Here is a 24,652-nt window from a genome sequence, read left to right on the forward strand (position 1 = left end):
TTTTCCTAGAGTAACAAATACATTGATATCTATATGAACTCATTTTGAGATGAACCACACAAAATAACTAAAGAACTACTACCCACAACCATGCACAACTTCACTGCTGTTGAAGTGCAGATTTAGAACCAAAAATTAAAGCATGCAGTAAGGAGAAAAAGAAAGGAAAAAAACCTTCACAACCAGATATGTGAAAATGTGAGAGCAGCTGTTCAGTTTAAGTTCAGGTTCTCAGGTAGTAATATAAAGCTTCAGCGGTGGGATTGCATAAACTGTGATTCAAATAATTGTTATAAAAACAACTGTTTATAATATTTTTTAAAGAAACATGACTCGAGGTCAAGAGCTTACTTTTCACAAAGCCTTAATTTCCAGTTAAATTTAACTTGGCAAGGTCCCTTTCACTTAAATATCCATTTTGCCCAAGGGAAACAAATTCCTAGATGTAGAATTTGCATCACTGCTTATATACGGAATTTTAAATTTTTGTGTGTTTGTTTGCTTTAGCTTTCAAAGGCAGTATGGTTTTGTTTTTCTCCACAAAACAACCAGTTAGATTTCTCCTCCTGCATATTGTTTTTATCACAGACTGGATTTCTAGGACCATCTCAGTTACAGGAATCCTTCTACCTAAACCCTTGAAAAAGTACACATACCCCTCTGTAAATTTACAAATCCAATTTCTTTCTATGTCTGATGCAGAAAGGGTAACTGTATGTTGTCAATGAAGTATGCTAGATACTTATTATCACAAATGAATTATTCTAAAAGGAAGGAGGACATTTAGCTGCAGGAAGCATGATTTGAAAGCTTAAAATACAGTTGCATTTCCAAATTCTTCACACCCTTTCCACCTCCACTGACTGAATAAAATGTATATGGATTTCTGCCAGGTAGGAACAGTCATAACAAAAAGCTTCAAGAATGAAGTGCCACTGAAGCTATGTCTTCATAGGAAGCATCAGGTAGGACTGACACATAGCTATAGTAGAGGCACATGCAAAAGATTGTGTCATTCACTTATGAAGCTGAATCTTATCTTGATGTTTATTTGAACATCAGAACTTCAGATCTACTACATATGACCACATTACAGAAATATCATAATTCTAATTAGAAGACAGCTTCCATAACTTCATTTCAAAATCCTTTTTCAGCAACTGTTCACTCCAAATGCAAATGAATCTCTGTTTTGCCAGTTATTACGCCTAGCGTAAAGGACACAGCCAGCATAAAGATGAACCAATAACAAAACTGTATTTGATACAAAAGGATCAGTACATGGGTGAGCACTGGGGGTACAAACAAGTCAGATTATACATAATCGACATCAATCCCACTGACCCCAACAATGACAATGCACGACCAACAATAGGGGGAATAAATGGTGAAATACAGTCTCGCAAAGACGGGACAGGAGACAACCAAGTCAACAAGCCAAATACATAAGACCAAGGAAGCCACACACTGAATCCCTACACAGCCCACATTTACAAAGGCCAGACCTGACTGGAGCCCAGTCCCAGGGAGGCAGGAGCTCCTTCCCCAAAAGGAAACTCTGCACAGTGCATCCACCTCACAGACAGACACTGCCCCTGCCTGCAAGTGGTCCCAGCTTTTATCCCTCAGTGGGACCCCTGACCTTTGCTTACTTAATGTGTAACGCCTGGGGCTCATTTACCCAATGGCTCTCCCTGACAGGCCAGCTGCACCCTGGAGGGAAGCCTAAAGGGAAACTCACCCCCCCTTTGTGAAGGGCTGTGGGAATCACCCATATGTCAGCCTTAATTTGGGGCTTGGGGTTGAAACCCCAGCATTTCACTCGGCCCCTTGACATATGGGTGGACCACAGCCCTCACACAATCCCTAAGTGTAACATCTTTATCTTGTATTTGGCTACAGACACTGCCACAGTCATCTCAGCTGTTTCTTCATATTCTTTACTATTGTGTTCTTTTTCATTGGAAGATCAGTGTGGCTGTGGATCTGAAGCTGATGTCATCTGCTCAGCACAGTTCTCCACATGGGGTCATCAGTCCTCCCACTCCCAATGTAACAGAGCTTGGCCAATATTTCAGTATGGATTACAGTACCTATTGTCTCTTGAGGGGTACAGGTCAGAATACTGCTGCCATTCGTGGTTCTTCCCTAGAACAACTGAACTGCTCCCGGAGGGCCCACCGTGAGCAAAGGTGGGATCCTGTTGAGGATCCAGAGGGGGTGCTGTAGGCTGAACAGTTTCTGACCAGTGTGCTTGATAATTCTGCACTCTTCTACGGGGTTTCTGTAACCCTCTCTGTTTGTACAACCTCCAGAATTCACTGGTGTCAAGACCATCAATTTTAGTGAGAGGTACGCCATCTTTCAATACAGCTTTAAACAACTGTCCTCAAGACAGCCGATGTCCGGTATTTTTACCATGTCGGGTGTCTCAGATCTGTGTATACTCCCAGGGGCCCTGTTAACATCGGAATTCTCGATAGTCCTGACGCTCCCAGGGAGTCCATTCTCCAAGGTCACCTAGCTGATGCATTTTGTCAAATACATCTCTAATGGCATTTCCTGTTTCACTCAGTAAGAGAGTTACAAGAACATTCTTATAAGCCAGTGGAGCAGTTCCGATGATTGCATTTCTCATAGGCACAGACAATCGAAACTGCATCAACACGGCCTACATGAATGGCCAGTTTCATTCCTTCTTCCTTCAGTCGCAATATACCATCCCACAGAGTATACCATGGCTGGTCAGAACCTGGCCAGGAATTCTCTAGGGGGCATTTTGCCTTGCAGCCCACAGCGGCTAAAGCCAAAAGATTAGTACTGTCATCATTAGTCTGAAAGGCTTCCTGCACCAGAGGGTCTGAACTCAGTTACAAACTTTCTGCAGTCAAAATTATCCAGGCTAACCCCTGATGCTCCCTGATCATATAAACATACCATCCTAGCAAGCAGGGATGGTTGGTCTCTGACTGAACCATGCAAGAATATCACTGATTTCTTGCTGTGTGAAATCTTCCATTGTAGGTCTATTTACAGGTGGCTCACCCTCAGAAAATTCCACCTTCCTCCTGATGACTGGTCTCACATCTGCAGAGTCATCTGAGGCACCAGCCCCATCAGACTCTGCAGGGTACCAGATATTATCATCTGAGTCATCAGGGTTACGGTGTATATCCACCTGTACAACCTCTGAATGGACCTTCTTATGACTACATTGTCCCTGTCTCTTCCCACATTTACACTGAGCAACTTGTACTGTATCCTTCTCGGGTACAGTTTGAGAAGTGTCTAGTTTATCAGTAAGGAGCTTGTTTACAGATTCTAATGTCATAATCTGAGCTTGCATATGGGAACATTCAAGCCAGTAAGCGATCTTTTTGCTGGTGCTGCTTCTTACATGCTGTTAACAGGATCCACCCCCATCTCCCAAAGGTTACAGCGTCCTGTGCCTTACTGAAGAATTTTTGAATATTTTCTAATACATCCTGCAGTTCAGCCTCTACCAACCACTCCTCACACTATTCATATGGTCCCCCAAATTTAATTCATTTGAGGGCCAGCGAACTATACACAGGATCTCCCCAACCAGGAACTTCAGACGGGGCCATCCTCATCTCCAATTTTGTTTTGCAATTATTAGGCCTAGCATAAAGGACACAGCCAGCATAAAGATGAACCAATATTCAGTACATGGGGGAGCGCTGGGGGTACAAACAAGTCAGTCAGATTATACATAATCGACTTCAATCCCACTGACCCCAACAACGACACCACACAACCAACAATGGGTGGAATAAATGGTGAAATGAAGTTTCCCATAGAAGGGACGGGAGACAACCGAGTCAACAAGCCAAATATATAAGACCAAGGAAGCCACATACTGAATCTCTACACAGACTGCTGTCCTGGTTCAGCTAGGATAGAGTTAAGTTTCCCCAGCAGAGAAGGGGAAGGGATCTCCAACCGGGTTATTCACACCATGCTGATGTCAGGTCCAGCACGGCAGCGGCAGCGCAGTAACTTTTTCCTTTGTGGCTTTGGTGGTGGGGAGCACAGGGCTGTCTGTAACCATTGCGGTATTTCTCTGTATATCTTTTGTCTTGTTTACTGTTTGTTGTTTGTCTTGTTTACTGTTTGTTGTTTGTCTTGTTTACTGTTTGTTGTTCAGATTGCTTATTACACTGTTGTATTAAATTTCTTCTTATTTTAACCCATTGTTTGTGCCCTACTTGTGTCCGAGGGTGGGAGAGGGACAACAGCAACATGGGCTCCGGTCCCGGCAGGGCCTAAACCAACACAGCTTTTTTGGCGCACCAACATGGGGCACAAGAGGGTAGAAATAAGAATCAAAAAGGGACAGACCCTGACCAGAGTGTGTTAGAGCAATCTGTTGGATGTAATTTTTCTGTTTGTACTGTTTGGTAAGAAAATGTTTGCAATGCTGGCCCACTTGCTTGCATGGTGGGGCTGGATTAACCCTTATATCCAGTGTATGATCCCAGTGCTGGTGTTTGTTATTGGTGGAAAATGTATAAAGGGTCTTATGTTGATGTACTGGCTACTGACTGCTTATAATGTGTTTGTATCTCTGTATGTGGGCCTGTCTTCTCCCTGGGCTTTTGTTAGGGGTCTCACCCCCTCTATGGGTGGGGTGAGCCAGGGGAAGAGATCCTCTCGGTTTTGGAGAGTTTCAATTATCCTTGGAGCCTGCAGGCCAGTGTGATTGTGGCACAATGCTTTCTGAATGTCTGCCTGATTTCGGTTTCGGCCATGCGGCACTTCTCTAACAATAGCAGTGCCCGGAAACCTGCCCCGAGGTCAGATAATAGTGAGTGGCAAGGGGTGTGAGAAAAGATGGGCAAAGGCCTGAGTCGGTGGTCACCTCCAATGCTTTGGAATTTCACTCCCGAACAAATGCAGAGCCCTGATAAACTGATGGAGTGCTTAGAAAGGGTGTGTTACCAAGCCGGCAAAACCCAGGAGACACAAATCGCTGCAATATGTTGTGGACCTGCCCATGCCTACCGTGTCCTCTTTAATACCACCCACTGCCCTCATAGGGGAGAAAGGGCTGCAGACCTGAGAGTGAACTTACTGGTACAGCAGCTGGGCAAGGGGAACAGGCAGAGCCAGTCTCAGATGCCTCCACCAGCACAGCAGCTGAGCCAGAGAGCCAGCCAGTGCCAGTATCAGTCACCCTGATACAGAAAACAAAATATACCAGAAAGTCAGTTCACAAAGTGGGGGATGGAGATGAGCCAGGCCCAGCACAGGAACAGGAGGAAGGGCCAGTGGTGATCGTTTGATCTCTATCCTCGACTGAGCTGCGAGATATGCGGAGAGAATTCGGCCGCCTGGGAGGCGAGCTGATTTGCACCTGGCTGCTCCGATGCTGGGACAATGGAGCCAGTGCTTTTGAGATGGAGGGGAGAGAGGCCAGGAAGCTGGGCTCTTTGGCCAAGGATGCTGGCATTGATAGGGAAATAGGGAAACAAACCCTCAGTCTTTGGAGGCGACTCCTGCTCAGTGTAACGAAGAGGTACCCCTACAAGGATGATATCCTATGTCAGCTAGGACCAAAATGGACTAACACTGAGAAGGGAATTCAGAATCTCAGGGAACTGGCTGTGTTTGACATGATTTATGGTGATCAGAATGATGAGCAGTCACCCATGGACCCAGATCAGGCTCCTTGCACACACCTGATGTGGCAAAAGTTCCTGAAGAGCGCACCAGAAGCACACTCCAAAGCACTGGCAATAGTGTCCTCTTGAGGGGACCAGTAAATCATTCTTATAAGAAGTGATGTTGAGCAGGATTAGAGGGGCCCTGCCTCCAGCCAGGTGGAGGAAAGGGATAATCGGATTTACTGGACAGTGTGTATCCGATGGCCTGGACATCAGACCCACAAGAATATAAGGCTTTGGTGGACACTGGTGCACAGTGCACCCTGATGCCATCGAGCTACAGTGGGGTTGAATCCATCTGCATCTCCGGAGTGACAGCTGACCCTATTGGAAGCTGAAGTGAGCCTGACTGGGAAGGACTGGCATAAGCACCCCATTGTGACTGGCCCGGATGCCCCATGCATCCTGGGCATAGACTATCTCAGGAGAGGGTACTTCAAAGACCCAAAAGGGTACCGGTGGGCTTTTGGTGTAGCTGCCCTGGAGGAGGTTGAACAGTTGTCCACCTTACCCAGCCTCTCAGAGGATCCCTCAGTGGTGGGGCGGCTTAAGGTTGAGGAGCAGCGAGTGCCGATTGCTACCAGGACGGTGCAGCAGCAGCATTACCACACCAACCGAGATTCCCTGGTCCCCATCCATCAGCTGATCCATCAACTAGAAAGCCAGAAGGTGATCAGCAAAATTCACTCACCCTTCAACAGCCCTTTATGGCCAGTGAGAAAGCCTAATGGTGAATGGAGGCTAACTGTGGACTACTGTGGCCTGAATGAAGTTACGCCAGCAATGAGTGCTGCAGTGCCGGACATGCTAGAGCTCCAGTATGAACTGGAGTCAAAGGCAACCAAGTGTTACGCCACGATTGACATTGCTAACACGTTCTTCTCCATTCCGATAGCGCCAGAGTGCAGGCCACAGTTTGCGTTCACTTGTAGAGGCATCCAGTACACCTGGAATTGATTGCCCCAGGGGTGGAACCACAGCTCCACCATTTGCCATGGACTGGTCCATACTGCACTGGAGAAAGGTGGGGCCCCGGAACACCTGCAGTATATTGATGACATCATTCTATGGGGGAACACAGCCAAGGAAGTCTTTGAGAAAGGGAAGAAGATAATTGAAATCCTCCTGAATGCTGGCTATGCCATTAAGCAAAAGAAAGTTAAGGGGCCTGCAAGGGAAATTCAATTCCCAGGAATAAAATGGCAAGATGGGCGTCACCACATCCCAATGGAGGTGATAAACAAGATAACAGCCATGGCCCCACCAGCCTCTAAAAAGGAGACTCAGTCTTTCCTGGGTGCTGTGGGGTTCTGGAGGATGCACATCCCAAACTACAGCCTGATTGTGAGCCCTCTCTACCACGTAACCCATAAGAAGAACGATTTTGAATGGGGCCCTGAGCAACAACAATCCTTTGAACGAATTAAACAAGAGATTGCCCAAGCAGTAGCCCTCAGGCCAGTCCGGGAAGGGCAGGAGGTTAAGAACATGCTCTACACCGCAGCCGGGGAGAATGGCCCTACCTGGAGCCTCTGGCAGAGAGCACCTGGGGAGACCCGAGGCCAACCTCTAGGCTTTTGGAGCCGGGGATACAAAGGCTCTGAAGCTAATTATACACCAACTGAGAAGGAGATACTGGCAGCGTACAAAGGAGTTCGGGCTGCCTCAGAAGTGGTCAGCACTGAAACACAGCTCCTCCTGGCACCCCGACTGCCGGTGCTGGGGTGGATGTTCAAAGGAAAGGCCTCCTCCACGCATCATGCAACCGATGCCACGTGGAGTAAATGGGTTGTGTTGATAACACAACGGGCTCGAATAGGGAACCCCAGCAGCCCAGGAATACTAGAGGTGATTACGAACTGGCCAGAGAGCAAAGATTCCGGGATGTCACCAGAACAGGAGGTGACACGTGCTAAGGAGTCCCCACCATATAACAAGCTGCCGGATGAGGAGAAGCGATATGCCCTGTTCACTGATGGGTCTTGTCTCATTGTGGGAAAACATCGATGATGGAAGGCTGCTGTATGGAGTCCCACATGACGGGTCACTGAAGCTGCTGAGGGACAGGGTGAATCGAGCCAGTTCGCAGAGGTGAAAGCCATCCAGCTTGCTTTGGATACTGCTGAGCGGGAAAAGCGGCTGAGGCTCTACCTCTACACCGACTCATGGGCAGTGGAAAATACCCTGTGGAAATGGTTGCAGCGATGGAAGCAGAGCAACTGGCAACGTAAGGGTAAAACCGTCTGGGCTGCTGAGGTGTGGCAGGATATTGCAGCCCATGTGGAAAACCTCGTTGTGAAGGTGCGCCATGTGGATGCCCATGTACCCAAGAGTCGGGCCACTGATGAACATCGACATAACCAGCAGGCAGACCAAGCTGCTAAGATCAGAGTGGCTCAGGTGGACTTGGACTGGCAGCGCAAAGGTGAACTGTTCATAGCCCGGTGGGCCCATGAGACCTCGGGCCACCAAGGTAGAGATGCAACATACAGGTGGGCTCGAGATCGAGGGGTGGACCTTACTATTGACACCATTGCAGAGATCATCCACGGATGTGAGACATGTGCTGCAATCAAACATGCCAAGCGGGTGAAGCCCCAGCGAAATGGAGAGCGATGGCTGAAATATAGATATGGAGAGGCCTGGCAGATTGACTGCATCACACTGCCACAGACCCGCCACAGGAAGCGCCACATGCTCACAATGGTGGAAGTAACCACTGGATGGCTAGAAACTTACCCAGCGCCCCACGCCACCACCTGGAACACCATCCTGAGCCTTGAAACCCAAGTCCTGTGGCGACACGGCACCCCAGAGAGAATTGAGTCAGACAACGGGACCCACTTCCGTAACAACCTCATAAATGCCTGGGCAGAAGAACATGGCATCGAGTGGGTCTACCATATCCCCTACCACGCACCAGCCTCTGGGAAGATCGAGCACTACAATGGACTGTTAAAAACCACATTGAAAGCACTGGGAGGTGGGACCTTCAAAGACTGGGACATGCATCTAGCAAAGGCCACCTGGATAGTCAACACAAGAGGGTCTGACAGCCGAGCTGGCCCGGCTCAGTCAAAACCTCCACGTGCTGTAGATGGGGATAAAGTCCCTGTGGTGCGCATGAGGAATATATTGGGAAAAATGGTTTGGTTTAGTCCTGCGCCAGGCAAAGGTAAAGGCAAACCCATCCACGGGATTGCTTTTGCTCAAGGACCTGGTTGCACCTGGTGGGTGATGCAGGACAATGGAGAGGTCCGATGCGTACCACAGGGGGACTTGATTCTGGGTGAGAACATGCCGTAAATTATGCTGTGCCGTTGTAAATTGTTATTTTGTTATTGTTAACTGCTAAATGGCAGCTGGACATGACGCAGATGGTATAGAATAAAGGGGTGGATTAAAAAAGGCTGTGTTGGTTTAAGCCCTGCCGGGACCAGAGACCACATTGCCATTGCCCCTCCACCACCCTCAGCCGGTCGGGCTGGAAGTGAGGCACAAACCCCGGGTTAAAATAAGAAGAAATTTAATACAACAGTGTAATAAACAATCTGAACAACAACAGTAGCAATGATAACAACAATAAACAGTAATAACAGTAAACAAGACAAAAGATACACCGAGAAATACCGCAATGGATACAGACAGCCCCATGCTTCCCGCAACCAAAGCCACAAAGGGAAAAGTTCCCGCACTCCCGTGCCGGACTTGACATCAGCATGGTAAATAACCCGGCTGGAGATCCCCTCCCCCCTCTCTGCTGGGGAAACTTAACCCTATCCTAGCTGAACCAGGACACCAGCGTTTACAAAAGCCAGACCTGACTGGAGCCCAGTCCCAGGGAGGCGGGAGCTCCCTCCCCAACAGGAAACTCTGCACAGTGCATCCACCTCACAGACAGACACTGCCCCTTCCTGCAAGTGGTCCCAGCTTTTATCCCTTAGTGGGACACCTGACCTTTGTTTACTTAATGTGGGACACCTAATGGCTCTCCCTGCCAGGCCGGCCACATCCTGGAGGGAAGCCTAAAGGGAAACTCACCCCCCCTTTGCGAAGGGCTGTGGGAATCACCCATATGTCAACCTTAATTTGGGGCTTGGGGTTTGGGGTTGAAACCCCAGCATTTCAATCTCTCATTGATTGCTATCTAAGAGTCAAACCAGTAGAATTTCAAAGCATATACCTGAACTACATCAAGAGGTTAATTACATTCCCTATTTTAATAAGGATAGTGAGTAGGGTGGAGAATTTCAAATGAAAGATCATTCTCAACTTTATTAAGTTTGGGGATCCAATACATTTAAGACCCTGCCTATAGCTATAGTTTAAACTGTGTTAGCAACTAGAAATAAAATTCCTTCTAGTAAGATTGGAAACTGTGCTTTTTTCCCAAATCCAAACACAGCAGAATTATGCACTGAATGGTTAGGCAAGACATTCTGCGATAACCGGACTTACCATTATGAATTTTCTGTTGATTTTTAGTTATATGCTTTCATAAACTTAATTAATAAAACCAAGTCCTTTGAAGTCCTCCAAAATAAAAAGAAAACAAAACAAACCGATATGAGAACAGATTATAAAGGCCCTGATTCGTAACAGCTGTGATACTATCTCCCAGACACACAAGAGACTGCAATCTTACAAGCAAACCAACCATCTAGAAATAAAAATTTCTATTAGGATTGTCTGCATGTTCTCGATCCTAACTTCTTCTAACCTTTCACACTGGTTATTTTAACAGCATTCTTGGAGGAGGAGGAATAGGGGAGGACATACACTATATTAGTAGAGACTACAGGTTACTGAACGTAAACTGTATATATGATGGTGTAACATACAGACAACTTTTTTTCAAGATAGAAAAACGCATGAGAAGTCAAACCCTGAACATTGGCCCAGGAATCAAGAGGTCTAATTTCAAATGCTGAAAGACCTTCTTCAAGGTCTTTACATCTCTTGCATCATTTTACAGAATAACACAGCTCACAAAGTACTTCAGAGATGTAATTACTGCCTGTAAAACTCACTGACAACAGCTTAGAAGTTTCTTTTAGCCAAAGCAGGGAAACATGTCCTGCCTTGTTCAGGACCAGTTGCAATTCCCAAACTTTGGGTCTTCAACTAATGCAATCTCCTTCCTTAGGAAGGTCAGAAAATAGGATAAAGAAGCCACAGTATATTTAGGTGTAAAATGGAACTATCGATAAACACTAAAAAAAAAACCCAAACCAATGAGTACAGAAGCATAACTGCTACCAGTCATTGCACACACATAACCTCATGGATACTCACAATTCCTAAACAACCCCCTCTTTAGAGAGCTCACATAGAAGCAAGAAAGCGTAGGATAGTATTTCAAAGCATCTTTGCTGATCAAGTATAGCTTCCCTTCTCATGCAGTATTACTTTCAATATCTGAACTCAATGCATTCTTTCCAGGACAAAGATGGTAATAAGTTTCTTTACCAGTTGGAAGCATTCAATAAAATGCTGTAACACAAATAGCACAGCAACAAAAAAGTACCAGTTCCCAGAATACTAATGTGCAGGGATAAAGTGCATACCAGAAGCAATTTTAAGCATGCCTATAATCCATTAAATTTGCTCCAAATCTAGAAAAAGATCCCTGTACCACCAGTCTTGCATCTTCATTTAGTAATAATGCACCTTATCATGACATCTTGGGCAGCCTGGCTTTATAAAAAAACCTGGAGCAGTTACCACTTTCTCTGTATCTTCTGTAACAGTTTTGATTCCCTACAATCTAACTTTTGGATTCAGAAACAACTCATCAGTTCACACTCTTAATGAAATACCAGTACAGCAAAGAAAAGAAGCTTTTAAAATTTCAACAGAGTCTCATATTGTTTTCAGTACTGCTGAAAGCAAATCTTTTCATCCCCTATCTGATATCTTTTGGATCTCAGCCACAAGTGTATAAGAATCATTTTGTAGACAAAGAAACAAGCAAGCAAAAAGCCTAAGATAAAATTTTTTAAACTAAATTTGGGTGGGGTTTTTGTGGGGGTTTTTTGAACGAATTACAAAGAAGTGGTTGAAGGCTGACCATTCTTGGAAAGAGAGAAGGGTATCACACAGATACCAGTGCAGACACTCTGCCCCTCTAAGAACCACAGTGGAGTGAGAACGTGGGAAATGTTATGCAAGATGGATAACAATTCAGTTTTAAGCTTCAGATTAGCTCTACTCCATAAACTTGTCTCAGCATTCAAACACTAGTTTTCTGCAACATTTTAACACCAACAAAGATAGCAATAAAATGCCACTCACAGTGACAAAAACATTGCTTTTATAAATACGTTTTGTTCAAACCATCATAAGCCATAGGACAAGAGCACAATGTCTGCAGTGCAAACTGCATCTACAATGGCATAGCAAAGGTATATCAGTAAAATGGTTACAACAGTAGTCCGACTTGATAGAAATAGAAGTATTTTGCAAAGAAATAGAGACATAAATAACAACAGTTAATGGAAATACACAATCTTGCTGATTTGAAAAACTTATCTTGACTGAATGATAGTTGGTTTAATAAATCCTTTAAGAGTTTGCAGGTCCAAAATGTTATAAGCATGACAAGGAAGGAAACAAACAAATAAAGGGAGGGAGGGAGGGAGGTAGAGTGGGAGAAGGGTTTCATGCAAATTCTCCAACCAGCTTTCACTAGTAATTTCCTATTAATGCCAATCACAGCTCCTTGGCCAGCTGCTATACTAGCTAAGGACTACCAGTCTTCAGGACAATGCTGCTGCTTCCAAGTCCTTTCTCCATCCAGTTCAGGCTAATGAGCACTCCTAAATTTAAGCTAGCCCTCCCAGAAGAAGCTCAAGAGTTGCTGATGCTCAAACTGAACTGGATGGATGGGTTATGATAACATACGGGGTCCACACAACCGGCAACAGAAGTAGTTTAAGTTGAGGTCAACAAAACCTTCTCTGAGTTTCAGTCAACTTCTTCAAAAATTTTTAGCTAGGGAAACATGAAAATCCCAACAGTCCATTTCAGCAACTCTAGAAAATTGCCTTTTAAAGTTGGATTGTAAAAAGAGAATTGTAAAACAGATTGTAAAAACTTATACAGAAGATACAGAAGAAGTGGTAACTACTCCAGCAAAGGCACCACCTAAGCATACTGCTAGGAGTATTTTATCTAAATAACAAATTGCTAATTAAAAAGTTTGTAACATTTACTAGATCTTCACATACATTTCAGAGATGTATGGCACATATATGAAAAATTCTGCGGGATGAAGTAAAAGAGATCACTCCATGTGTCAGAATGCACATAGAAAATTACTAGATTTTAAAAGCTCTAGTTATCCACGTTGAAAGGAAAAGAAGCAAAAGTAATGCCTATTCATTTCTACATAGAAAGCTCAGAGAAAGACTATACATTGGGGTTTTTTTCAGTTTGTACAGTGTATTTCATATTCTTGCCAAGATATTAAATAAGGAAGGTATTTAGATTATGTCTGATCTGCAGCTGGCTGGCAGGACAAAGACAGCATTAGGTAGCACTAGGCACTGCTCACTTACTCCCCTTCCAACCTTGTGATATATTACAGAGAGCAGCTAAGAAAAAGGCATTCACAGTGACAGTAAGTTGCTGTGTGCAGCAGACAGCATCTCACATGTTTCAGAAAATGGTGTCACACTATGTAGGTGCCAAACTTCAGGACTGCTTTTTGTACCATCTATCTGACCTTGAGCAAGGCCTGAAGACGCAGTAAACATACTATGAAAGTCTGAAAAACCTTCAGAAAGCACATAAAACTAGGTGAAACAGCTCTGATCACACAGTGGAGAGATTTTCATTCCTTTTAAATACATTATCCTTACTACACGTAAAAATCTATGGAAGAAAACCTACCTCAAAATACAGTCATCCTTCCGTTTTCAGAGGCCTTTGTCATTCTGCTTCAATACCAATTTACCCAGCCACGACTGTTCATCTTGTTTAACTTAATTTCACAGAAAATCTTAATCAGATGGCAGTGCACTAATAAAGTTCATTATAACTAAGTTCAACTATGATTAGAGTTCACATGTGTGCACCTGAAAGCTTCCACAGCTAAATTTACATCCTTCATAAAGGATGTAAATTTAGTGATTTGATGTGAACAATGTGAGAGTGAGGTTTTAGGATGGCTTTGTACAACATGATGGTGCCCCTTAGAGAAGCAGGACATAGCACAAAATAAACAGATGAAGCTGACAGCAGGAGAAAAAAAAAAAGCTGTGAGGTATACATCACTATCAGCATGCAGTATAGGACTAAGTTCAGTGATGCAGGCCACAGCAGGCTCTATTCTTAATTTTCTGATGCACTAGCTTGCAATGGTACTTTGATACATGACCTCTGACAAATGCTCAGGTAGGTAATACAAACAACAGCACTGAAAAGCATACAGGTCACGTCTGTGCACGAATTCTAGCTAAGGGAAGAAGAAAACTTTTGAAAGACTTTTCTGTAAACCAAACAACTTCTTTTATAAAGAAGGGCTGTCCTTTTACAATCCAGGTGTTAGCAGGAATGTGTGCAACATACTAGATCTTTAATTTGCTTCTGAAGTGCTTATATCTATCTTGACTTCTGTGAATGTAGGTCAGTTCCTTCACAATGTGCAACCCATCATGCCCTAGCTCTTGAAAACAACAGTATTCCCTTTCAGCAAAATTTCATTTGGTATATGGGGCAGACATTTTAAAACTTTTCCTGTATTTTGCTAAAATCACATACTGCTTATAAAACACAGTAGGCAGACATACACAAATACTAACTAATCTAATTTCAGAGACTCCCATATGCCATTTTCAAGGTGGAGAAAAAAAAAGTAAATTAACAAATAAATGGCTTTTAAAAAGCAGTCCATTTCTAGGAGCCTGTGCATTATGCAGTAAAAAATTAACATGATTGGTCCATTATGAAAAGGACTGAAGAGGTTTATCAGTGATGTACAGTTGCGCAGGATGACATTATCTGAGCTAGCAAAGAAAAATGACCTAGAGACATTAGCAGGAGCTTACAAAGAGGGGGGCAAAAAAATCTGATTTTTGCAGGGGGGGGGAAGAGGGAGGGAAGGATGAGATTGGGGAAGAATTGTCTTTTCTTCAAATAGCTTAGGAATTCTTCATCTAGACTCTATTTCAAGAACAACCTTTTGGCCAATTTCATTACAGGGTATCAGCTTTGTTTCATGCCATCATATTGGTGGTAAGACATACGTTTTGCCCCCTCCCTATATCTCCATACTTGTAAAGCTTACTCCAGAAATTATGCTGCAAGCAGAGAAACCACATTTGAGCACAACAGCTCACACTGCTTTTTCACAAGTTAAACCAACAGTGGGTCAATGTGACCTGCTGATGTAAAAAATAAGCAGAGTCTAGGCTATGGTCAACCGAGCTAGCCAGGATTTAAACAATGCATACACCATGATGCTTACATGGCCTGCACAGACAAATGTTTATATTCAAACAAGATACAGATTCTGATACATTAAGGTTTCTACCATTTTTACTTATTGCTGTCATTAATACTGCTGTAGAAAAAAAAAATCTTGATGGCAAACAGATAGAGCTAGGAATCTACAAGTCTTGAATCCAATGCTGTAATTTTCTTGAAGGAAATTTTTTAATGTGAAGTACTGACAAATGCTGAAGCTCCCCCTTAGCAATAAATCATGAAAACCAGACAGTACCTCTGTACATAACAATTATCCTCTTGCTCTTTCTCAAAAAAAGACAGAAGCAAAAAACTGTTAGGTGTTCTTCATTATCATGAGCCTGTAAAAGAAAAACTAAAAAAAAAAAAGTATTCTGGTGGCTGCACAATATTCAGAGAGGCAATTTTGCACATTTGTGAATTTTTATAGAAGACTATTAACTTCTTAAAAACTGAGGGGGGGAGAAATTCCCCATCATCATTCTCTAAAGTAATTTGATAAATTCCTCCTAATCAGATCTCTTTCAAAACTCCCTTCTCTTTCAGATACCACTTCATAAACAGTTGTGAAAGATTACAGAAACTGAGATTTTTCTGACAAGGTATCAGTGATGTAGAGGTTAAAATCTTGTTAGGAAACCCATTTCTACTGAAGCAGAATTCCTCCAATCACGCTCTGAAAAAACGCTACTGGACCAGGAATTATACTTAAATTACAGGAGACAATTCAAGGGCACGATCTTGAAGGCAGATTTGACAAATACTTCCTTCTGAAGTATATAAGACTGGCAAACTTCAAATAGTCCCACTAGTACGAAAACTTCCATTTAAATCACTCTTGAAGGTTTGACATCCCTCCTTTTTTCCTTCTTCTACTGCCAGAAACAGGGCCTGTAACAGTGAAAACCACTCATCTCCTAAAAGCTGTATCAGCTCAGGCTGGTTTAAAGGTTCTATAAATTCTTGTTTCATTCGAGAAGTTTTACCCACTCCAAAAATACAAAGTGTTTCATGAATTTCCATGAATATGAGCATGAAAGCAACTTCCACATGAAACATATTAACTCAGACACTCCACGTCATGATTTGTAAGTACCACTCACAAGGTAAACACTTGCTAAGGACACGAATTTGCAATTTTAGACCGTGTCACAGGCACACGTACTGAGCCGGATGGAAGGTCTCTCACTAGAAGAACAGTGAGAAACATAAATTTGAAGTGTCAAAAAAGTTTCCTTTCAGTGCATCAGTCTTTGTCATCACTTTTTTTTTTTTTTTTTAAAAAAAAAAAAGTAAATTTGGCAACACTACCAGTTTAAGAAACTCTTGGAAATACTTTATGACTTGCAGGAACACTAAGGAATCAACATCCAGCATTTTCTCTTCACAACACAGATAACCAGATTATTGTTCTTTCATTGTAAAGACCACCATTGTAAAACAATAAAAATACCATTAGAGTTGTCTGTTGTGAAGCTTTTTAACCCCAACCCAGAGTCTCATCTGTAAACATCTGTATGCCATACAACTTCAAACAATCTAACAACAAACATGTAATAGCTAGTCTAACAGGAAATAAAATTTCAGAAACACAGTATCATTTTATTACATTTAGTAATCAGTCTACCATCTTTGACCAAAGGACCTTCGGTGAATATGACTCCAGGGTAACAGACCTGCAACAAACCACACTTCAAAAAGCTTTTTTAGCCAAAGTACCTCCACAGTTGTTTTGTGTGTACAGACATTTATTGTCCATCAGTCTCCCCAGTGAAAACTTACTTCTCGGACTCTACCCATAAAAAGGGATGAGACTACAGTAACGCACATAAAGGAAACCTAAAATTGTTTGCTCTTTTTCAGAATTAAAGACAGTTTGCCCATTTGAAAATGTGACATTGCACTGACAATAGCCCCAGAACAAAACCAGCAAAATTTAAAAACAAATAACACAAACCATACATTCTGTGTTCTACCAACAGGTTACAACTATAGGCTTGAAACATGCAGCAGTTAAAAGGAGGAGAGAGACAGAGCACACGTGTGCCTTGACCCAACAAATGAAACAACCAACCAATAAAGATTTTTCTGTTTGCAAGTAACTACTAAGATGCAGGAATTTATCTGCATTACATCCACATTTTAACAAGTGCACATGCACTTACTATTTCCACCTATGCCATTCTTCCCATCCAGAAAAAAAACCCACATCAAGAACAAGGCAAAAACCCCACACATCTCTAGACAAAAACTTGACTGCAGACTGTGTTGGTATAGATGGAGAAATCTGTACCATCAGAGAAAGCTGCATGCTGCTATGCCAGACAACACTTGTGTTGGAAGAATTAATCATTCATAACCAACAATTGGTTCTTTCATCTCCCTGACTTTCTCAGACCAGACCATTCTGTATTTTTTTTCCACCTACTGATTCTGTTACACTCTCAATTTTTCAGCTGCATGTAACAAAGACAGCTAAAAAGCATTCATATTTCCAGAATGTATCTCACTGGAAGTAATAATCTTAACCAGAAAAGGAACCTGCTTCTATGGGCCTCATAACTTTGCCAGTGTCAAGAACTGACTTACCATGAAACTTTGTCATGAAATCACAACCGAATAAGCTATGAAAAGAATGTGGAAGGCAAATTGAAGTGCACCAAAGTCCCTCTTTCTGGCTTTCTACCAAAGGCAGTTCATGTGAACTAATCCATGAGATAGCTGACCTTTTACCAAGTAAAGTTTTAGGACTAAATACTTTCAGCTAATCAAAAACTAAGTTACATGTATAAATTAAACCGTATCTGTAAAATGATTCAGGTCACCCAACACAGCAGCACATCCAGTCACTGCTAAACCAACGGGAATAGGGCTTTTTCGAGTACCACTGCAGAGAAAGTGAGGGAAAGGAGGTATTCGTGATTTCAGAGAGCAGTGCCTCATCACGACAGTAACGGGGGAAGAAAAAGTCACTGGAAGAGAAGGTTGTCATGGGAAACATTTCTCCCGCCTTCGCTGCCGGCTGGGTTTGTCCTTTACGTTCTGACCCCGGCAGGGCCCCGGCAGGTGACCCGCGCCGGCGGGGCCCGGCCCTGCGCGGCCCGGGGCCACGGCCGAACCCTGACACCCACCGGTGACCGAGCCAGCCGGGCCTCCGCGGCGTGGGTCAGCGTCAATAACGCCATCTCACGCCGCCCGGCAGGGAGCAGGGTCTCGGCAGCGCGGACCCGGGACCAGAAGGCTGCACTTCCCTTGCCAGAGGCTGCGGCGGGGGGTGGAAGGGTCCCGCGCACCTCTCCCGGGGACACGCGCGGCTCTGGGGGCGAAATCCCGCGCGGATGCACCGCGACAGCCCCCGCGGGCCCCCCCAAGGGCGGGCACAGGGACCAACACCGGGGGCCGTGGCGGCACGGAGGGGAACGGTGTCAGGGCGGCGGGCCCAGCGCCCGGGACCGGCCGGCGCGGCCCCACCCGCGCGGGGAGCCGCCCGGGGCAGAGCGGTGGCCCCGCCGCAGGGCGGGGAGGAGAGGGAGGAAGGGAGGGGAGGGGAAGGGAAGCGAGGGCTCCCCCGGCCGCCCTCACCGTCGATGTTCTCCCGGTCGCTGATGTGCTGCAGGTTGCAGCCCGTGTCCTCCCGGCTCAGCTCGGCCTCGGGGCGGTAGGACTCCAGGCGGGAGTGGGCATTCCTGCGCAGCTTGGGGCTGGAGGAGACGCAGCAGGAGGTGGTGTTCCCCATCTTCTCGGCCCGGCCCCGGCCCCGGCCCGGCCCGGCCCGGCTCGGGAGCAGACGCGGGGCGGCCGGTCAGCAGGGGCGGCGGGAAGCCATGGGCAGCGGCGGAGACGAGGGGGAGCGGCGGGGGAAGAGGCGGCGGCGGCTGCGGCGCCCTGCGGCTGCACTCGCCGGCGGATCCCCGCGGCGGTTCATCCGCGGAGGCGGCCCCGGAGCGCGGCCCGCCGGCGTGGGCTGCGGCAGCTAAGCCCTCCTCCGCGGGCAGGCAGCGCCGGGCCCGCCGAGGCACAGCCCCATCGCCGGCGGCGGGGCCGCCGCGCTCCTCCCCCGCCCCCGCGCAGCCGCCGGGCCCGCTCCACGCACGCACCCACCCCCCGCCCGCCCAGGCGGCAGCGCCGCAGCCTCCGCGGCAGCGGCTGCCGCAGCAGCCCCGGGCGGCCCCCGCTAACCGGTTCCGGTTCAAGCGGGCGGTAACGCCTCCCGCCGGGCGGGCGGCGAGAGCGGCGGCCGCAACCGTGCCCGCGCCCGGCCGAGGGGGACACACAGACACAGGCGCCCCCCCGCCCGGCAGCCCGCGGCGCGGGTGGCGGAGTCCGCCCTCGGAGGCGGCCGCCGGCGCGCCGGGCCTTGGGCCGCCCGCGGCGCTGAGGGGGCCGCGGCCCGCGCTGCCGCTTGGAGCGTCCCCAGCCCCCTCCGCCCCTAGAGGCGGGCTTCTACGCGATGTGGGCTGCAGGGGGCTGGCGGCTGCGGCTGTTGCTGTCCGGCGGGGCGCTGCCCCCTCAGAGCGGGGCGAGGCGCAGGGCCGGGAGCCGCACTGGATGCCGCCGCCGTGCTGCCGGCGCCGGGGGGAAAACGTGCCTCGGGAAACCCCCGTGGGCAGCTCCACGGCACGTCGCCCCCGTGGGAGCCCGGCGCGGCGGCCGGCGCCCTCGCGGTGCCGCCTCTGATGGAGCTGAGGGGGCTGCGGGCACCCGCCAGCGGGAAATGGGCACCCACCTTCCTTAGCTTTTTTTTTTAGTGTACGAATTCTTTGAGAACTTGTTATCAAGAGCTCCGTTAGACTGACGGTGTCAAAGATAACTGGCCACAGAGGAAGGAGGGTGTGTAACGTGCCCCTGCATACCGTTTTGCCCTGTGTTCAGAGCTTTCCCAGTCAAAATCCACGGTTTCAGTATCCGTGTAATGCTGAAGATGGGGATTGTACGTGCTCTTCGTTAGGGTGGGTTTTTTTTTTTTTCATGTTTAAAATCTGTGTAATCTCAGCAAACCTCATGACTGCTGGAGGGCTGAGTCATGGCAGTTGAATGGTTACACTGATAATTCAATAACAGAAAAAACACATTTGTGTGTTTATAAAAAATGCTTTGACTTACAGCCCCGTGTCCAGGGAACCATTACTTGGTATTCTACCAGGCATCTCATGATATCGGATGTTTTCACAAAATGTGCTCAAGTCAGATGATTACATGAAAGACTTCCAAGTTTTCATCCTACAATTTTTTCAAATCACATATTGCAAAGAAAAATTAACTTTTAATTTTCAACTATCTTTGAATGTTTATTTGATGCAAATGGACCCTAGTGAGGTACAAAGAAACAAGAAGAAAGCAAAAGAATGCTTTTTTTAAAAAACCTCTTCAGGATGCTTTCTGTAACTGATTTTGTGATATCCCCCAAGCACGGATAGGCAGCGTTTGGGAGTTACATTGTCCTTTTGTGTTTGAGTAACTCAAGATGAGTAAGAACAGGTTTAGCATCTTCTATGCATTAGTGTCTTCAGTAGTTTGCATCCAAACAAAAGGAAATTAAGTATTTGCTGGTGCTCTGGTTTAGAAATGTTATCTTGCAGGGTGTCATGCTAACTAAGTGCTTTCCACTACCATCTAGGTCATTGCTTGCTGCAGGTACCTGGGGCTCCTCCCTTCAAGCACACGCGGCTCTTCAGCTGTCAGCTCAGCCTGCTTGGAGCCACTCTTCAGCTCAGACCAGGCCTGGACATAAACTCGGCTCTTGTCAGCAGGGTTGATTAAATCTCAAATGGGCGTGAGCGGCAATCAGAAAATTTCAAACACAATTTTGTAAGAATCAAATCATCTTGGTATATATACAGTAGAATGATGAAATGTTACTGAAATGCCTCACTTACCACATCTCACAGGAGGACCTCAGCAGAGATAGAGACACCTCCGTGGAATAATTACCTGTTTACCTGCCTGTTGTGGCTCCCTGACCTGCCCGTTAAATTCTACCTTCCTGTAAGAATCAGGGACACTTACCCATTTATGGCCTTTTTGACCTGTAGTCTCCCAGCATGATGACTACTAGGGCACCAGTGCCATTGTCTTTTAAGTACGTGCATGGGTAATACTAACTGGGAAGGATTGTGTTGCCTTACCTTGCTGTACCAATCCCACTAGAGTTTTCAGGCATGCAGCAAACATTTCATAACTCCTAATTATTTAGAAACTTTTTAACAGCTCTAAATCTATTGTAGCAAATCCATAGTCAGATCTTGCAATTTATACTCATGCCACAATTTTTCTAAGCTCTGAAGCAAAACAGGCAATGACATAATGATGGAGATGGGATAATTGCAAAGTCTGCTTCTCTTGGTGGATAAACAAAGCTTAAGACAACACATTTTCTTAATTAAAAATGAATGATTTAAACTTTGGTCTATAATTAAAACTAATATTCAAAAAGTAAACATTTAAAATGTTTTTCAATATAAAGTATTTAAAACTTCTGATCATCAGTTGCAACCATGTAATCATTATGTAGCTGCCTATTTTCTTACTTGTAGTCTTTTGTTCTGAATTTTTCATAGACCTTTATTCCTCCTTCTTTCACCCTGAGAGCTCGCTGAAGTACATTATAATGACAAAGGTGCTACAATACATATTTAAAGTCAAAGAAAAGGAAACCTTCTCTAGGGTAATGGTCTCCTGCTGGTATCTAAGAGCTGAGGAAAGTATGTAGGTGAAATATATGTCAGGAAAGTATATTTGGTTTTCAATTATGATTATTTCAGCCATATCAAGTGTATGATGTAAATGTAACTGTATTATTTGATAAATATCGGTACAGGAAAGCAAGAACAGTTCACTGTACCTTACTGACATGCTTAGATGTCTTGTATGTCAAAGGAAGATCTTGTTGTCTTTCTTGGATTAGAGACCATTCTATTCTCAAGGTTTAAGACTGTGTATTTTTAATGAATTTGCCCTCCCGAGGAACTTCATGCATCAACTGAGGAGCACCATAAATCTCCTTAAACTAATGCCAAAACTTTCAGGATTGGTCAGCGCTGAGGTACCTGTGTTTACAAAGGGCTTGTTCATGCACAAAGATATTTTTAAATCTTTAATATCTCCACTGTACGTAAGACAATGAATTTTAATATGTTAAATATTAATGATGTGACCCATTAAAGTTTGTGCTTGAAATCTTCATGGAACATTGTCGAAAAATGTGTTTCAAAGCAGCAGATGTAGGTCAATGTTTTGCTTAGATAAGATTTTTATCTGTTTTGAGTATCTGAAAGTGATAAATATTATTTAATCCAAAACTACTTTCTGCTTGCAAACGAAACAATATGGGAAGCACGGTTTAAAAAAAAAAAATAAAAATTAGGATAATTGATTGGTGACAACCAGATCTTTTGATTCTGCTCATATTTCAAATAGTCTGAGAAATTTGTGTCACACAATACCTTCCCCACACCGCCATCTAATGTTTAAAAAGAGTCCTACTAGCAATTTGCTCTAAAATGCCATATCATCAAATTTGTCACAGAGCTAATCGTGTATGGAGTTTAAGCAAAAGCTTAAAACGAACATTCCTATGTCGGAAGTGATCTGGCTGGTCAAGTGAATCATACCCTAAACTACCCTAATAGCTATCATAGAATCATACCCCAATAGCTAAATTTCTTTTGACTGTATATTAAATTCCAAATCAGCTAAAACTGCAGTGATGAACACACCTGAGGAATGTTAATTATTATATCTCTGATAATTCTGTTTGTTAATACTTATGTTTATTGTTACAAGCCTAAATTCAGTAGCAGTGAAAGACTTTCCAAGTTCAGAATGCATCAGACCTGATTCTGACCCAGCCCCTTTCACTGTGCTCCTCAGGAGACTGCATTCATGGATCATGTCTTAGATTCCCACCCCTATGGATCTGAATGGACTAGTCCTTTGGTAGATTTCCCCTTCTCTTAAGGTATTGATTCCTCTAGGATTAAGGCAGTCTTCTGTTTCTTGGAGAGAGAAATCCAGTGCTTGCCAAAAAGCATCCTTTCAGCCTTGTCACGAGTTGTCTGTAGACTTCTCTGTGCCTACCCCAACCACTGTGCTGTCATCAGAGATATTTTGAGGTTTCTGTGGTACTTAGCAGATAGCTGCAGCTCCTATTCACAAGAAAGACATCAAGACCTAACGAAAAGTATGTAAGTGATGGAAGTTACTGCTTAGTGTTACCTAGCTTAAAACTACTCAGATGGTATCAGTGAAGTTAGTCCTTTGGTGAATGGCACTCTTGCTTCTTAAAATCAAGTACCTTCTTTGAATCAGAGAGAAACATGTAAAGAGTAAATCAAGATTTCTTTTGAACATAAAGGAAGAAATTTGGGCTACCTAGTTCATGTATTTAACTTTAGTCCATAAATTAGGATATTAATCTCATGCTAGACAATAAAGAGATACTATTCTCAGCAGTAATTCAGAGCATAAAGTCAAGGTCCTGCTCTGAAGTACATGGCAACTAGAGAGTTCTACCTATTTTCATTTACTATACAGGAGGAAATAGGTGATTCATGAATGAGCATGATACACCAGATACTTCCCTAAACGTACATAGCCCAGATAAGTGTATATTATATTTTTTATTATTTCCATATATTCCCCAGCTTGAAATCACTGCAGAAAGAGGCAGTTTCCCTCAGCTAGGGAAAGACTGTTCACTGTTTTAAGTGAAGCACTTCAAGAACAACTATGCTGGAATATTAAAATATATAACTTTTTTTATTATTTTATTTCTTCAGGGATGGACCAAGATAAGATCTGCACTTGGAAGCAGCCAGAAACCCACACATTGTGCATACAAGGGAAGATCACCCTCACAGCACAGATCTGCAATGAGAATTGGGAGGGGAGGAGTGGCTTTAGCAAATCGTACCATGGATGCTCTTGCATTGTGAAGGAAGGCACAGGCAATTGGGTTTAACCAGCTGGGTGAAATTTGATCGGATTAACTTTGGCACAGTTTCACATACTCTTAATTCATCAGTGAATGGAGCAACTACATTGGAAAGCTACTGGAGAAAAACAACATTGCCCCTGATGCTACTGTCCTAGGCAAATAAAGCACAATCCCATACAGTCTCTCTCTGTGTTTTTCTCTCTTCATTGTCTTCCTAGTTAGGTTTTTTGTGCCAGTGTGTGTCTTCCTGTGTCAGGATTGGCTGCTTTTTCTTGGTCTGAGATCTTGGCACATAAAGAGCAATAACTACCCAATAGTATGGCTTGATGACTGTGAGCAAAGGTGGGAGTGCCCTCTCCTGAACAATAAAAGCCCTTGTAGAGAAAAGCCTAACTAAACAAAACGATGTGTAAAAACAGGCAGTGCTGCCACAAAGCACGCTGTCAGCTAGAGAGTCTATATGAAGTATAAATAGGAGCCTACTGTGCTTTAGTCCTTTCTGCTTGTGAAAGATTCCATTCTATAAAAATATATCTATTCATCTGTTCTGATTTCATACAAG

The 24,652-nt window shown here is 44.7% G+C and overlaps 1 protein-coding gene and 1 long non-coding RNA gene across 6 annotated transcripts in view; one reads left to right on the plus strand and one right to left on the minus strand.

Annotated features, from left to right (window-relative positions):
- The window catches only part of CCNY (cyclin Y), a 136,845-nt gene extending 117,602 nt beyond the window's left edge, over positions 1–19,243 (minus strand). Inside the window, exon 1 of one of the 4 annotated variants that reach the window (XM_074899972.1) lies at positions 18,738–19,243. In XM_074899972.1, the coding sequence (XP_074756073.1) occupies positions 18,738–18,891 (154 nt within the window). In that variant the 5' untranslated portion in view covers positions 18,892–19,243. The remainder of the gene's footprint in view (positions 1–18,737) is intronic. The other 3 variants (XM_074899973.1, XM_074899971.1, XM_074899975.1) reach the window with 3 other exon arrangements.
- On the plus strand, positions 18,692–24,286 carry LOC141957854 (uncharacterized). 2 transcript variants are annotated; one of them, XR_012633183.1, is made up of 3 exons: positions 18,692–18,813; positions 20,773–20,963; positions 23,933–24,286. It is a non-coding gene; the product is annotated as an uncharacterized LOC141957854 (long non-coding RNA). The 2 variants fall into 2 exon arrangements; XR_012633184.1 differs by having other exon boundaries at positions 18,798–18,877.
- Positions 24,287–24,652: the final 366 nt, after the last annotated feature.

This window comes from Athene noctua, chromosome 2 (assembly GCF_965140245.1).
Source record: "Athene noctua chromosome 2, bAthNoc1.hap1.1, whole genome shotgun sequence".
In the NCBI taxonomy this organism is placed as follows: Eukaryota; Metazoa; Chordata; class Aves; order Strigiformes; family Strigidae; genus Athene; species Athene noctua.